Genomic DNA, 15,337 nt, shown 5'->3' on the forward strand with positions numbered 1-15,337 from the left:
ATAATACAGCTTTCAATTTGAAGATTCATGGCTCTCACCTGATCACCCATTGGAGTTAGCAGTCGAATGAGAACGCTGCGTAAAAAGGAAAACCATCTACAAGCTCCAACTTGATCTATGAACTTGAATCCAAAGAGGCTATAGGGGAGAAATCAAAATAGCGAGTAATGTTCAAAACGATGAGGACAGAAGTGGATACTTTTTTACATGCAACAAACAACACGGATATGTATAGAAATCGAAACAATTTAGGAGTAGCTCAGACAATTTCCAAACTAATGCATTAATTGCAATCTAGTATGGCAGAGTTTGACATCAGTTCTGGTGCATTCAAGTCAGGAAGACAACATCAACTACTTAGGTTGCTATTGAGGATATCTGTCAGAAGCATAAAACTTGATAGAACCAACTACTTTAAGTAGATGTGGGGAGGATTCCTTACACAGTTCCACACACAACAAGCAATCTCAGCTTGTTCACCACTATATGGAAGACAAAGCTCAATATAGCATTATGAATGTATAGAAATCAGTCTGAAAAAAAAAAAAAAACAACTCCGATAAATACCATGTTACAATTATAACAGAGTTTATTCAAAGAACTAAGCAAGGCATTCACATGTAAGAAGCATACAATAAATATTTTCCAGAACACATCAAACACCATGAAGAGATGTAATTAGGTATAAACTAGACATGGAGAAAGATAACTAATCTAGTTTATCGTCAACACAAACATAAACAATCTGGAAAATAAGAATGAAAGAGATTTTTGGTCTAATACTGTAAGGAATAATTTTTGATGATGGTTGGAATAGAGAGTGGTTACACTTGAATGAAGATTGACAAAAGATTTGGTCATGCAGACTTCTAGAACGGAGTAATCAAGTGCATTCACTTGCATAATAAAAAGGAAACTAATGAGGCAAATCTTGTCACAAACGAAGAGCAAGAGAGGGGTATGAACATTGTGATGAATTCAATCAATTGTCACATCTATCTGCGAATCTATTTGCATTAGGAATATGTGTAGTGTGATGGATTCAATCAATTATGTATATCTATCTCTGAACCTATTTGCATAGGCTATCGTAACTGTTAAACAAATTTCCATAAGCAATATGGATTTTGCTTATTATAAGTGTTAGACACCTAAATCTTGTACCTTTTATTTTTAATTATGTGGCAGATTTAGTATATAATTACGAACTACTTAAAATTATAAATTGTATTTCTATTGTATGATTAATTTAAATATGTGCCGTATATCAGATATGCACTGTGGCGAACTAAAATTTGTTTGTGTTTAAGAAAAAAAATGAAAAATAGACAAATAGATAGTTAAAAGACATAGCCAACATAAATTAGCTGACACTGCAAGTTTGAGAACTTCAGATCTTTGATGCCAGGTCTAAGTTTGTAAGATGATCATTTCATATTTGATTTCAGCAGGCAATAATACATTAAGGATAATGAATTTACATAAGTGGAGCTATCACAATCGTGCATACAAATGCATCTGAAACACCAATGTCAGCTTAAGAGTACGAAAACTAAAAAAAAACATATTTTCATTGCCTACACAAAGTGAGCTTCCATTTAGGAGTTGGTATAATTGTTTCAATTGCTAAGAAAATTAGAATGTACATATTTTGGCCAAAAGAATAAACCGGAATATCACCAGCTCCAATTCTCTGATGGTATCTTGTTTCTAAGATCAACTGCAACTCCCATACATCATAGGATAAATCTGAAACATAGCACCGTAAGATTCCAAATTAGAATGTTATCCACACTGCAAAGTTAAGAGACAAAGAATCAGAGGTTACCATATCCAACCATCTGGACAGAACTGACATTAACTTGATCTCCAACAATCAAGCCCAGAAATATTTTGCCTGCCTGAGAGATCATGGTGAAAATCTTGGCCTGGAGAAATAAAAAGACACCAATCAATCAAAACAAGGTAAATAACTTTTAGATGTAGGAAGCATTCTCCCAGCAATTTATGACAACCTTGAACTGCAACTGCCGATTGAATAGAATTTTGTAGTGGGAACCGAAACCCCATAGAATTAGAAGATGGCCATTCTGCATCAGACCTAGGAAATCCTATCCAAAAAATAATTCATAAATTAAACATAAAAATCTAAACTCATTTTCTTCCTCTGATGTACAATATCAGTAATCATGTTGATTAAGAGAAACTTACAACCACATACCATCCTGCAAAATAGGAGCCCCTGAACATGAGGGCCTTGGAGTAGATACCATTGCAGAATGCTGATTATCTGGACTAAAACCACCAGTATGCACTCTCCTAGGTTCATCAGCCAAATATGGTCTCTGACTACTAGGAACAGATGACATTGGGTAAGGATTGTGTAGCTGCTGCACTGGTTGATTCATGCGAATAGCATGTGAAAAATGGTCAGAATGCATTTGTGCTGTTACAAGAGGAAAATTTGAGGGTGCCCGTGGAGGAAGTGGATGGTAAGGTCCCTGGTGGAAAGGTGCATTGCTTTGTTGAAAATGTTGAATGGGATAGGAATTCTGAGGAGCTACATACAATTCATTTTGTCCATACTCAAAAGGTCTAGAGGAAGTGAAGGTATTTATAAATTGTGTGCTTCTCATTCCATTTGTCATAAAGTTAGGTTGCTGCTGTGATACCACTTCAATGCTTAAAGGAGCATCCTGCCCTCTTAATGTCATATTACCATGCACATGGGCCATCTCATTGGCCTGTTAAAAGATGGAAAAAGTCAAATGCATAGTCAACTTAGAGCATTACAGAAGAAAGCATTAAAAGGCTTACATTTGATACTCTGAATTTTTCCTGCATCTGTGAATTAAGCATGGAAAATGAGTAAGATGATGATAAAGGTGGAACTGGAATAGAAGGCATAAATGTATGTCCAGGTGGATGCAGAGGCGGTGGAGGAGGAGGTGGTGGGGTTGAGGGTGATGATGGTAGAGGTGGAGGCAGTGGTGGGGGCGAAGGTGGCAAAGGTGGAGGAGGATCCGCTGGAGGTGGTGGAGGATCCACTGGAGGTGGAGGAACAGGAGGTAGAGGTGGAAGCTCACTTGGGTTGGTCAATTTCGGTTCCAATGATCCGCTAAAATCAGAATTGTTTCTAGTTATGCCCTTATCTTCCTTGGGCAAAATAGCATCTTTCATTTCAAGTTCACCATTCACAGCCTTTTCTATCGGATGGAGCTTAGGCATGACTGCACAAGTATCCAGCTCTTTTAAACTACTAGTAGCTTCCACTGACATTTTAACTGCAGAATTTCTAAACAGGTTGATAGGAGAATCTTCCTCATCTTGAAAAATATGACATGAAAATAGTCCAGTCAACTGAAATGTAGCATTGCTGAAATTAAGAACAAATACAATTTCCTGAGAACCGGTTGTGTGAGTGTCAAATAAAAAAAACTGGGATAGTAAAAAAAACAAAGATGAGCACGTTCGTAAAAGAATACTCATAAAACTGATTCAGCTTCCAAAATCTTAAGCATGCCACTTTATCTAGAACAAGCAAAAAAGGAATGGCGAACTCAAAGTACAGCATAGATTGATGAGATATATGAATAGGCTGCCTATACTTGAACTTCAGTGAAGGCCAAAAAAAAAAAAAAGATTCATTTTGAGTGGTTAGCAAAAGTACACAGTTAACCAAAAGATAACAACCATTAGGACTACAATTGTCAAATCAAATGTCATGATTGCCGACAGCATTGCGCTGGAAAATTACTAGTTACAGTGGCCAAGATGATCATTGTATTGTGTTGGGAGCTTGACGTTCGGCGGGGGGGTTCCTATAATGTTAGTGCACAACGGACATACAAAAACAAATCTAACAAATAGAATGTTAAACCTAGAGGTAATAACCAAGACAATCAAACCTCTAACACGTTTATGTAACGTGGTTCGGAGATCACTTACTCCTACTCCACGGCTGTCCGTAAGTGGATGACTCCTCGGAAAACCTCCGGCTAGCTCAAGCTCCTTGTCGGTAGAGAAACCTCGCCACAAACACTTGAATACAAGCATACCGATCACACGAGGGCTTGGGAGACTCTAATAGGCTTTAACCAAGTCTATTTCGTCAACCTTAACCAAACTTTCAATGCTTGGTTATAAAGGTCACGAGTTGGAAAACCCCGTCTACCAGTCGACTGCCCTCTGTGAAATTCGACCGTTACAACCCAACGGCTCGATACCAATCGACTGATACTTCCATCAGTCGACTGCTCTACACTAACCGAACGAACAGAAGCATTCTGTTCGCTCCCAGTCGATTGCCCAACCCTAATCCTAGGATTTAACTCCCGAGTACATTCACTCAGCACTCGTCCTCACCCGACCAACCTAGACCTAACCTTCTAGCCTCCTCCATCAACCTTGCGTCCCTCGGATGCCTCCCCATCCTTCACATCTTGCCTTCTAGAGCTTCCATCGGCCTTGTGATTGTTGTCGGGTCTTCTTTTGTCAAGAGGTCGCGCCTCCGGGACTTCATCAATTGCCAAGACACACTTGGACTTACGTTGCCAAGACTACATGGTTGGACTTACACCGCCAAGACTCATCCTTGAACTTTCCTCCTTTGCCAAGATCACCCTTGGACTTTCCTTGTTGTACATGTATCCTGCACACTCACAATGCATATCAAATACAACAATAAACCTAACTTAAACCTTTGCCCAAACATCAAAACCTAGGGTATCCAAATTGCTCCAACATATTGTTCAAAAATGATGTCTTGAATTCTTAATTGAAAGCTTATTCACTAGATTGTAAGATTATAATTTTCGAGTACTAATTGCCCTATCACCCTTAATAACCTACAATAATGAAAAAGTTGTTTACTAGATTATGAGATTATAAACTTTCAAGCACCAAGTACCCTATCACCCTTATAACCAACAATAAGCACAATTCTAATTGTTATAAACTCAACATGCGACTTCAAAAGAGAACTAAAATTTTAGAAAATAAATTTCCCATAGGTCAACCACAATGAACATAAATTTTCACATTAACCATAAGAAAAAACCATGCAAATATACTATATTTTTAAATTAGCAAACTGAAACTATAGCATCATCAAAAAATAATTATTATAATATGGTAACAGCATAAATAAAACCAATTAATGATATAATAGTACCATTGAAGACCTAGATCATGGGAAAGCTAAACTTGCATCAATTCACACCAAATTTTGTCAAATCCCAGACTGAAGGAAACCAAATACTCTCATGATTACAAAAAAATACTCTCATACCAGAAAATCCCATGGGATATAAAGCAATATTAGATTAATGAAGAAATAAAAGGCAAATCAGTCAGTTCTGAAGTAATAATAATCGAGCTAAAATGAACAGCTATAACAAAGTCGTAAAGATTGGCTAGGCCAGATCTAGGTATCAAAATATGAACATGGTGAGTCTTTCAGATTTTTTGTGTCCAAACAGGCACAATCAGAAAGAAATATGGTACAAGTTATGACCTCTATCAGATTGCTCATAGATAAACTTTGATAATCCAATCATGATAATTTTGTTTTCTAACCATAATGAGATAAGAATAGTTGAGTTAACAAAATAACATCTAGCAAGCCCCTTCAACTCTGATAGGGCACTGAATTGCAGAAACATAGTACACTTATGGATGATGATCGTGGAAATGAACTGCAGGATGCTAGAACACCAATGATGTTCCAAAAGTTCAGTTCTACTGATTTGTGATTTAAACAGTCAATGCACATAGTTTTTCATAATGTCAATTGCCAAAAATAGATCATTCTTAGTTATGAACAGTTAACACCAAAATTAGATAATTCTAGCATGTTCCTTCAACTATGATAGGCCACTGAAACACCATGATGATGTTCCAAAATTTCAGTTCTGATTTGAGAATTGAACAGTCAATATGCATAGTCTTGCATAATGTCAATTGCCAAAAGATAGGCCGTTCTTAGTTATGAACAATTAACACCAAAATTAGACAGTTGGTGCCCAGAAAAAGGATGCACCTAATATTGAATCATAGAATAACCAGAAAGAATATAAGCAGAGCATGACCCTAAAACAGGGCATGCAATGCCTACCAAACCAATATCAAATATTAAAAACCCAGTGGCATATACCTTCCATATTCATCAACCTGCATGCCTTCCATTTCTCTTATTGGATCATCCACAGACCTATCAGCTTGAGATCGATGCCTCAGAAAAACACCAGAACTTATGTCATCACTGGGAACATCAATCTCATCAATATATCGCCTAAGAAAAGAATCTGGCATAATTTTCCTCTGAATCCATAGCCTCAGTACCTGAAAAAATTGATTTATGACGCAAGATAAGCATACAATCAAATCATTAACATAGAAGCAAAAAAATTACCTTAACACACTGGCGACGGTTCTCACAAGCACTAGCACCTGATGGAGCAGCAGCAGTCAAGAGACGTGGTAATGATGCCTGTACACTGGGAATATATGATGACCCAGCAATCCCTGTGTTATTTAATGATCACCAATACACCAAATTTAAGTGAAATTCTAGAATAAGTAACAAATATAAAGGCATATGACATGACAAAGAACCCATATGACAAAATTCTTCAAAACAGTTCTAGTCACAGCAGCACCTGATTGCATGTTCTATTTATTTGACCTAACCTACGAGCATTATGGAAAATATGTTCACTGTGTTTTAACCAAAAGCATGTCAAACTCCCCAGTAGTGCAACAAATATGCAAGCACACCTTTCTGTGTGTGTGAACACTGAGTGATAGAGTCGACTAGGAAGAGAAGATCCACTCTACGGTGAAAATTAGGTTCATTCTCCAACTTTTGGATAAGTAATTCCACAATCTGCAGTAAAACATGTTGATCAAAAAAGGAAACTGAAAGAAACACTTGATCTTTTGGCAAGACTAAGCAGGTATAGGAAAAGAGGAACTTCCCTTGAGATGCAGCACATCACCATATTGTCCAAAACTACTAATAGATACAACAACAAAAAGGGGGGTGGGGGTGGATATAGCCACATAGGTAGGTTGGTAAAGCAAGAAAAAGGCACAAGCTGGATATCATATGCTACAATTTTCAAGTTGTCTCACCTCACTAGCAATGCCAAATTTGGCACAATCAATTGCAAGTCGAGTTGCACGTCCAATACTATCCTTTGTACGTGAAAGAGTCTCTATCATACCCTCAAAAGCATCACGAGCGACAGCAGCTTCAATGCCACAACTTAGTGAACCCTCTGGTCTGTATTCAGGACTAATCCTGTGTTCATATTCTTCATGATCAATTTTGTTTGTCTGAGAAGGTTCATGAGGCGTATTTCCATGGACAGATGGAGAATCAAGAATAGAAGTGTAATCTCCTTTCATATCCTGGTGAGACAAATTTATTGATGTATAGGGAATCATTTCAGCAGGACTTGGACTTTTTCCATGGATCAAGTTTGGAGTTGATAATATAGTAGGAATAGAATTTTCTGAGTGTTGGCACTGTAATTGTGCTTCCTTCCTTTTAGCTTGGGCAACTGCAATAAGGTGTCTCATTGATTTACTGGGGTCAGAAAAAAGAGTCTCATTTAGGGTTGACACTTTCTCAGTCTTATTCTTTCCTGACCTGTGTTGATGCAAGCAATCAGCAAAAATATAAGCCTGAACACAATTTGAAATAATAGCTCAATAACTAAATACCTGTTCTCTCCTAAATCAACCTTTTCAGGGTTCTTATGAGAGATATATCTGTTGTCATGCATGCTATCAGTAAGTACAGTATTGTGGATATTAGATTTGGACAGTGTCTTAACTCTGACAGACTTATTCGATGCTGTATTTTTTTCTGGCACTGAATGACTATGAGATAAGTTCAAGCTATGAGATCGGCAATTTGAGAGTTTAGATGGTGTTACGGGGAGTTTTTTCCTTGAAGAACTCAAAGGTCTTACATGTGGCTTAGCAGATGTTTGTTTTGTTGATTTTGATTCATAATCAAGATTGGTAGTTGCATCAGGTGAAAGAATGAGTGGCCTAGAATTGCCAAAAGTAGATCTCTTGTATTCTTGCTTCATTGGACTTTGAGAAATCTGAGGACTTTCAGATATTTCTGCTTTCTTCTCACTTGTGCCCGTTGTCCCAAATGGTAAGGTCATGCCATCTGGAGACTTCTCATCCCTGGTTGAACCAGTCTTCTCAGTCATACAGTTATTGGATGGAGAATCTTTGTTAGTTCCTATCACTAAGTGAGGTTTCTCTTCTGAGATGCCTGAATCTGCTAAAACCAGATTGCCAGAAGATACATTAAGAATTGGTGTCCTAATCACTTCCAATTCCTCAGCATCAACCAATCTACGTGATCTTCGTTTGTATTGAATATATGTACCAAATTGTCTATCACAGTCCTTCGTAAAGCAAGATTCTGTTTTAACTTTAGTTGCAGTAGTTTTAGTAGCAGAATCTGCCACTTCACCAGTGTCCTCAGTGTGTTTAACCGTTGGAAGGAGAGACCCATTACTTGTTGCTGATGTTAACTGATTTTCACTTCTTAAGGGGATTCCTGATTTCTTTGAGTTTTCAATTTTACCATATTTATCTTTAACATCAATCTGACAATCCTCTTGTACCGTTTTTGCTATTTTAGCTGGGCGTGCATCCTTGCTTGCCTCCAATTTATGCCTTTTATTTCTGTCCTTCAAATTCTTCTTTACTTTAACAGAAGACATTGAGCCCTCATTGGCATATTCATGGGAAGTGTCAATTGTTTCTTTGCATGAAACATTATGCATTTTTCCTTTTTCAAGAAAATGTTCCTTGGAATTCTTTAACATCTTTCCAATTTTGGAGTCACTACATTTTGTAATATTTCCAGATGGTTCTCTATTAGAATCACAAGAAGCAACCTTTCTGTTTCTTCCTCCGGGAAGCTTATTTACCTTGCCATTAAAACCCTTCAACTTTTTTGCTAAAGCTGCACCTGTGTCTATCCTGGAAACATTGTCCTTATTTTGCTCTGGCTCAGTATCCCACTTTGTTGTTTGTTGACCAATTTCTTCAACTTTCAGAGCATTATTTGCATCTTCCTCCTCATGATCACTTTCACCTTTAAGATCACTGCAAATCTGAAGTCCACCAGCAGCTAAGCCTTGTGGAACCACCTCTTCAATTTGCAGTTTAGGTGACATAATCATATCATCATTCATAATATCATCAGGATTAATAGTCACCAATTTCTCCTTGTCAGGAGAAACAGAGAAGGATGATCTAGAAACAACTTTCTTCTTCATTGCATCCTGAGCACAGACTTCTTCAGCATTCAAAGCATGACTCACAACTTTCTCCTGATGATCCTTATCACCTATCAACTCGCCACAATTATCAAGTCCTCCAGCAGCTGAGACTTCTAATAGTAGCGTTTCAACTTCCAGTTTAGGCAATGTAGCTATGTCAGTGTTCTTACTATCATCAAGATTAGTACTTGTTATTTCCTTCAAAGTATTACTTGCATCTTTCTCCAGATGTTCCTTTTTAGCTATGGAATCGCCACAATTATCATGTCTGTTAGCAACTGAGCCTTCTGATAGCAGCTTTTCAACTTCCAGTTTAGGTAATGTAGCCACTTCAGAGTTCTTGCTATCATCAGAATTAGTACTCACAGATTTCTTCTTCTTGCAAGAAGAGGCATAGAAAGACGATTTAGAAACTAAAACTTTCTTTTTCATTGCAACCCTACTAGCATTTTCTTGCACATTGAAAGCATTACTTGTATCTTTCTCTTGGTATGTGCTTTCAGTTCTGAAATCACTGCAATCATTAAGTCCACTAGCAACTGAGGCTTCTTGAAGTGGCGCTTTAATTTCCAATTTGGATATCATCTCTTTATTACCATCATCAGGACAAGTGGTCATTAATTTCTCCTTGCCTGAAGAATGGTAAAAAATTGGCTTGGAAACTACAACTTTCCTTCTGGGGGAACTCTGGTGGTCATTATTTGAACTCTTTTTGTTTTTCAAGTTATACTCAGCACCATCTAAATCACTCGAAGATTGATCTGAAGACACATTTACATCTTGGATCTTCAAATTAGCATTTGTGCATTGCATCTCAAGGATTGCGTATGTCCCATTATGTTCAACTGGAGGCTTGTCATCTGCAAAATCAGTAATTAAGAAAGATGCAGCAGCGGCTGCAGTACTAGCACTGGAGATGTCAACTTCCAGCACAGATTCTGCTGATTGCTTCTTGTTCAGCTTTTCAAAAGCCTCACAAATCTGCTCAACAGCACTAGCAAAGTATTTTACTGTTTTACCCTGGCAACGAGCTACCAACTTACTCTTTGACTCATCAGTAAAAACCTGAATGTCAGCTGGTACGACAAAAGCACTGCAAAATGATATTCAAATAGTGATTGACCATAGCATCAGCACAACATATCAATCATATAAGTTCAGTGGCTGGAAAAATATTAACAAATACAATCACACAAAATATGACTTCCATATAAAATAGTGTAGAGGTCAAACCACATCAAATTTCAATAAGGTAAAGAAAGAAATTTCAAAATAAATAGTGTGCTTGATGTAAAATAAATTCAAGCTTTCCAAACCCTTCCTAGCACCATCAAAAGAGCTGCAAGGGACCACCTATCAATCATACCCTTCCTCAGTTCAGTGACCAGCTCTCCACTAGTCATTCTTGATTCAAATTCGAAAGGTTGAGTTCCATCAAATTAGTCCAATTTTACCTAACGATTTCACTGCAGCTGTTTAAATCAGCAAAAATTAATAGTATATAAGAAGCAGGGTTCCAAAAAGACGAGACATGAATAGTGAATGTATGTTCCAATTAATTGTGTGACCAAGAGATAGAAATGAAGAAATTTTCAAAATGCTCATAAAGAGTGATGCCTTTTTCAACATGCCTCACAAGGTTTTAATCAAATTTAGCCCAAACGACCACCACCACCAATAAAAATGATTTAAAATATACAAGAGGTTTATTACAAGATTTTAAAGATTAATAGTATCGTTGCAGTTGAGCATTCCGATTGCCCAGATTGCTTCAGTCGTGATTGAGCAACGAATTCTCATCTACGCTTTGCCACAACAACACAAGCAGCATCTACGAAAGCACAAGCCTCCTTCACACTGACTCCTTTGGAGAAACTTGTAAGTCGTAACTTCCTTCAACATCAGCAAGAGTATGTGCAAAAGCCTCCTTCCCATGGCTTCCTCCAGAATATCACCCCAGGCAATGAGCAAAAAGCCCTGCAAGTAGTGGTCATATTGTGCTTCGTCACCCATTTATTACACCCTACTTCGTTGCCAACCGGCATGGAGAAAACTTGAAGTCATGCCAAGGTTGGCAGGGTCAAGATGTGAGCTAGGTACCGGGAGTGATCCATAGGTTGAGATCATAGAATAGAAGCATGAATTGTAAATTGTAAGGATGTTTAAAAACTATAGTTGATGCTGAGAAATATTTTTCTTGTTCCTTTCAATCCTTTATCCTTTACTAGAGAATTCTTTATTGCTTATTTTTATCCTCATACATCCCAACAAAACAAAGTAGACAAAAGGAAGAATTGCCACTTCATTGAAACTACTTTTGCACTTCTCCTTCAAATGAGGATTCTACTCAGATTTTGGGATGATACTATTCTTGTTGAATCATTGAAGGGAAGTCTTGGCACAACGGTAAAGTTGTTGTGACCTAAAGGTCACGGATTCAAATCTCGGAAATAGCCTCTTGCAAAGAGGGTAAGGCTACGTGCAATAGATTCACTCTTCCCCGGGACCTCGCATTGGCGGGAGTTTCGTGCACCGAGCTGCTCTTTACTATTCTTATAGAATCATTATAAACCATATATCCCCTTCTGTTCTCCATTGTCATATTCCCTTTAGTATTCTATTTTCACATGATCCTATTTACTGTTTCCTACCTAAAGATTTTGAATATGGGACAGTTTGCATGAGTCTCTAACATTGAGGACCTACAGTAGATGGATCCATTGTTCACCCACCACCACCTTCTATTCCAATCTAAGTTTCAATTTGGAACCTGTCATTTCTCTTAAAAAAAAGCAATTGTTCTACTTTTCATCTCATTTCTCATTTCAAATCTTATGTTGCATTATGACTTAGCTATTTTTATCAATACTTCTTCTGTAGCTTAGTATTCTATTTCTAAAACTATTTCTTATTTCAGAGATGCACTCACATCTAGAGTATCGAGAAGATGTTAGCATTCCATTATAATGTTACATGGGAGCTTATACCTCTTCAAGATAGAAAGCTCACATTAAATTGCAAATGGTTTTCATGGTTCCTAATGACACAAGATGGATGTCTTCCGATAAATTAATTCTCACATATCAAACAAAAAAATAAGACAATATCAAGTTCACTTAACAACCACATTTGTAATTTTGTTCATTTACTTCCCCCCAAACAAAATAGACAATTGTCTCTATGCACAAGAGTTTAACCATCTTTTAGTACCACAAGCAAACTCAGTTATCAGGAAGAATATGGAACAAATCAAACTGATGGGGGTAAAAAAAAACAAAACAAATAAGAAACTTACACTTCGGTGGTCCCAAAAAATTGAACAAAGTATTTCCTGGGATCTGGAGATTGGTCAAAATCTTCTGGCCTGCTTATCTGAAGATAAGTAGACAAACGTTTCAATTAACGTTAACCATGCAAGAGCAAAAAAAGGGACAGTTAGGGAAAAACAAAAAACAGCTAGGTAACTAAAAATTTTCAGAACGAAACAAAAACAAAGCAAGTATTTAACTGGAAAATCGTTAAGACGATGTGCATGAAAAGAAAATATATATGTTTTCTACTAAGGAAAACTGAGGCAAATGTTATATATTTCACAAAGCAGTCCCAAAAATTGCACAGATGAATAGCCCAGTGTCAGAAGGATCAAAATCCCGTCTTCTAGAGTATAGAATCAAGAATATAGCAAATGGAACTAACCTTCGCAGGCCAAGCAGGGTATCCTTTCACCTTAGCAAGAACGAGATCCCCCAGGTTGAGCTGCCCCACCGCCGTAACCCGATTCGAATCTTTCCTACGCCCGGGAGCCATGGAGGCTACCGCTCAAACCCTAACCCGCCTCCGTCTTCCTGAACACAACCAACGAGGAGAACGACGACCAGAGTCGCAAAATCAAACCCTAGCTCCTCTACCTGGTGAAGGACTCCGATACTCAGAAGGCCGGGCTTTCCCGCCCAATTCCCGACGTGACGGGAGAGGGAAAGGCGGAGGAGGACTACAGCCGAAGGATCTTGCAGCGTAGTGCGAGAAGCGACGGAGCGGGACGGCGCGGCTTGAGCATCAGAGCGGCGGCGACGTGTAGGGAAGGGATTACGGAAGCGAGGAACGGGAAACTGGAAAAGCAGCAACTCAGAAACGATCGAGTTAAATAGCTCGAAACCATATTTTATTTATAAATATTATTTATTTATTTTAAATTATCTTTTGGAATGAAACTGAAACTGAAGCTGAAACTGAAACTGAAACAGCGTGAAATCATATTTTAGAAACAAATAACAAAATTGCAATTACAATATTAAAGCGATCAAAATAAAGAAAATGGTGGATAGACCCTTAAATTTATTTTTTTTATAAGAAAATACTCAATTTAAGGTTTTAATTTTTAATTTTTTTTAAGAAAATGATCAATTTTAATATTAAATTACTTTTATATCATTTTTTGTAATTTTTTTATAATTATTATTTTTAATTATACGCTATAAGATATACAAACTCTTTCTTTTCAATATCTCTTCACGATTCTAACCATCAGTAAATGTTTCACACCCTTTTCCTTTTTCATCAACAATATTGTATTGGTTGTACTCTTCTCTTCTCTTATCAATGATATTTTTAGAGGACGTCTTTCTCTGCTCTTTTTTTTCAATATGATTTTAGAGATTTTTTTTAGTATACAAGAGCCTCTAGAAACCTTGAGATGCCATGATGTCTATTTTTCAAGATAAAATCAGATCAATTATCTCAAATTAATCAGGCTAAAGATTTGTATATATAATGCCAACTAAAAAAGAAATAATCAGCCCAAGGATTTGTATATATATGATGCAACTAAAAAGAGAAAATGTTTGATTTTTCATCCTCTTCCAAATAATATGAAAAATGTTGTAATATTGCACAAAATCTTAAATATTCTTTCATTACGTATGCACTTACTTACTTCTGCCAATATCTTTGCTCTAAATCCGTATGATTTATTTTTTTTATTTTATTCGTATCAAGCAAAGCACGGAATTTTATCAACACAATCTCAGTTATGGATCAAATCTCAAATCGAAACAATGTGTTCTATAATCTTGTAATGAAGAACATGAACACGCAGAGTTGCTTCATTGTAATGAAGAACGCCTACACAGGTCCTCACAGTGTAGCTGAGTTTAGGAGTCTAAAGAGTCAAGCCGCTCGCGTGTTATTCATATTTCGATTCGAAAAAAAATCATTCAAGTACCAAGTTCGAACCTGATTTCGAGTTGAAAAGTATTATCGAGTCGAGCTCGAATTTAATAATATTTGATTCGTGAACTCACGAATATGTTCATTTAGAGACTCACGAACATATTCGTTCAGAAACTCGTGAATGTGTTCATTAAAAGTCTCACGAACATGTTCGTTAAGAAGCTCATTTTATCTTATGATATTTTTGAATGAGATTTTTTTCAAACCGAGCTCGAGTTATTTAATTTAATTACGAATTGAGCTCGAGTTAAAGAACTAAAATTCGAATCGAACTTGAGCCGAACTTGATCTTAGGGATTATGAACCGAACTCGAGTTCAAACCTCTTATTGTTTAGCTCGATTCAATTAGATTACACCCCTAGCTGAGTTCAAGGGCAGAGACACCTTTGGTTAGGGTGGGCTCCAGCCCCACTCATTTTTTAAATAATAAAATTTTATTTCAACCTAATCGCAAACCATGAATTTCTCTCTATTTCCTCCTATTGCACAGATACATTACAACAAAAATCCTGACAATAGATAAAATCTCCCCCAATAAGTTCCTTAAACAATCTTAAGCACACGTCACTAACCAAGTAACTAGTTCTCATTATTATCACAAATTGCAATAGACATAACAATTATAACATAAAAAACAAAGTGCAAACTTGTTGGAAGATTCATATCTATGAAACTTATTTCTCCTTTGCAGTCTATTCAAATGTCTCTCTAGGCACAAGCTTTGGGGCATCATCATCATTATCTTCTCCAGCTTTAGCAACAAGAGCATCATAAAGTGTTTGTTTCTGGA

The 15,337-nt window shown here is 37.0% G+C and overlaps 1 protein-coding gene across 2 annotated transcripts; it reads right to left on the bottom strand.

Moving 5' to 3' along the window:
* Nucleotides 1-1,442: 1,442 nt before the first annotated feature.
* On the bottom strand, nt 1,443-13,445 carry LOC122033565 (ENHANCER OF AG-4 protein 2-like). Of its 2 annotated transcripts, XM_042592609.1 has the most exons (13): nt 13,226-13,445; nt 13,014-13,162; nt 12,613-12,689; nt 7,729-10,410; nt 7,135-7,654; nt 6,778-6,886; nt 6,413-6,525; nt 6,155-6,342; nt 2,818-3,376; nt 2,222-2,744; nt 2,016-2,111; nt 1,829-1,928; nt 1,443-1,749 (listed from the first exon to the last, which is right to left on the bottom strand). In XM_042592609.1, exons 2-12 carry the CDS (start codon nt 13,122-13,124, stop codon nt 1,858-1,860), a joined length of 5,049 nt encoding a protein of 1,682 aa, XP_042448543.1. In that variant the 5' UTR covers nt 13,125-13,162; nt 13,226-13,445; the 3' UTR covers nt 1,443-1,749; nt 1,829-1,857. The 2 variants fall into 2 exon arrangements, with proteins under 2 accessions (XP_042448543.1, XP_042448542.1); XM_042592608.1 differs by having other exon boundaries at nt 13,014-13,445.
* Between the last annotated feature and the right edge of the window lie 1,892 nt (nt 13,446-15,337).

Source organism: Zingiber officinale, chromosome 11B, assembly GCF_018446385.1.
Source record: "Zingiber officinale cultivar Zhangliang chromosome 11B, Zo_v1.1, whole genome shotgun sequence".
Lineage (NCBI taxonomy): Eukaryota > Viridiplantae > Streptophyta > Magnoliopsida > Zingiberales > Zingiberaceae > Zingiber > Zingiber officinale.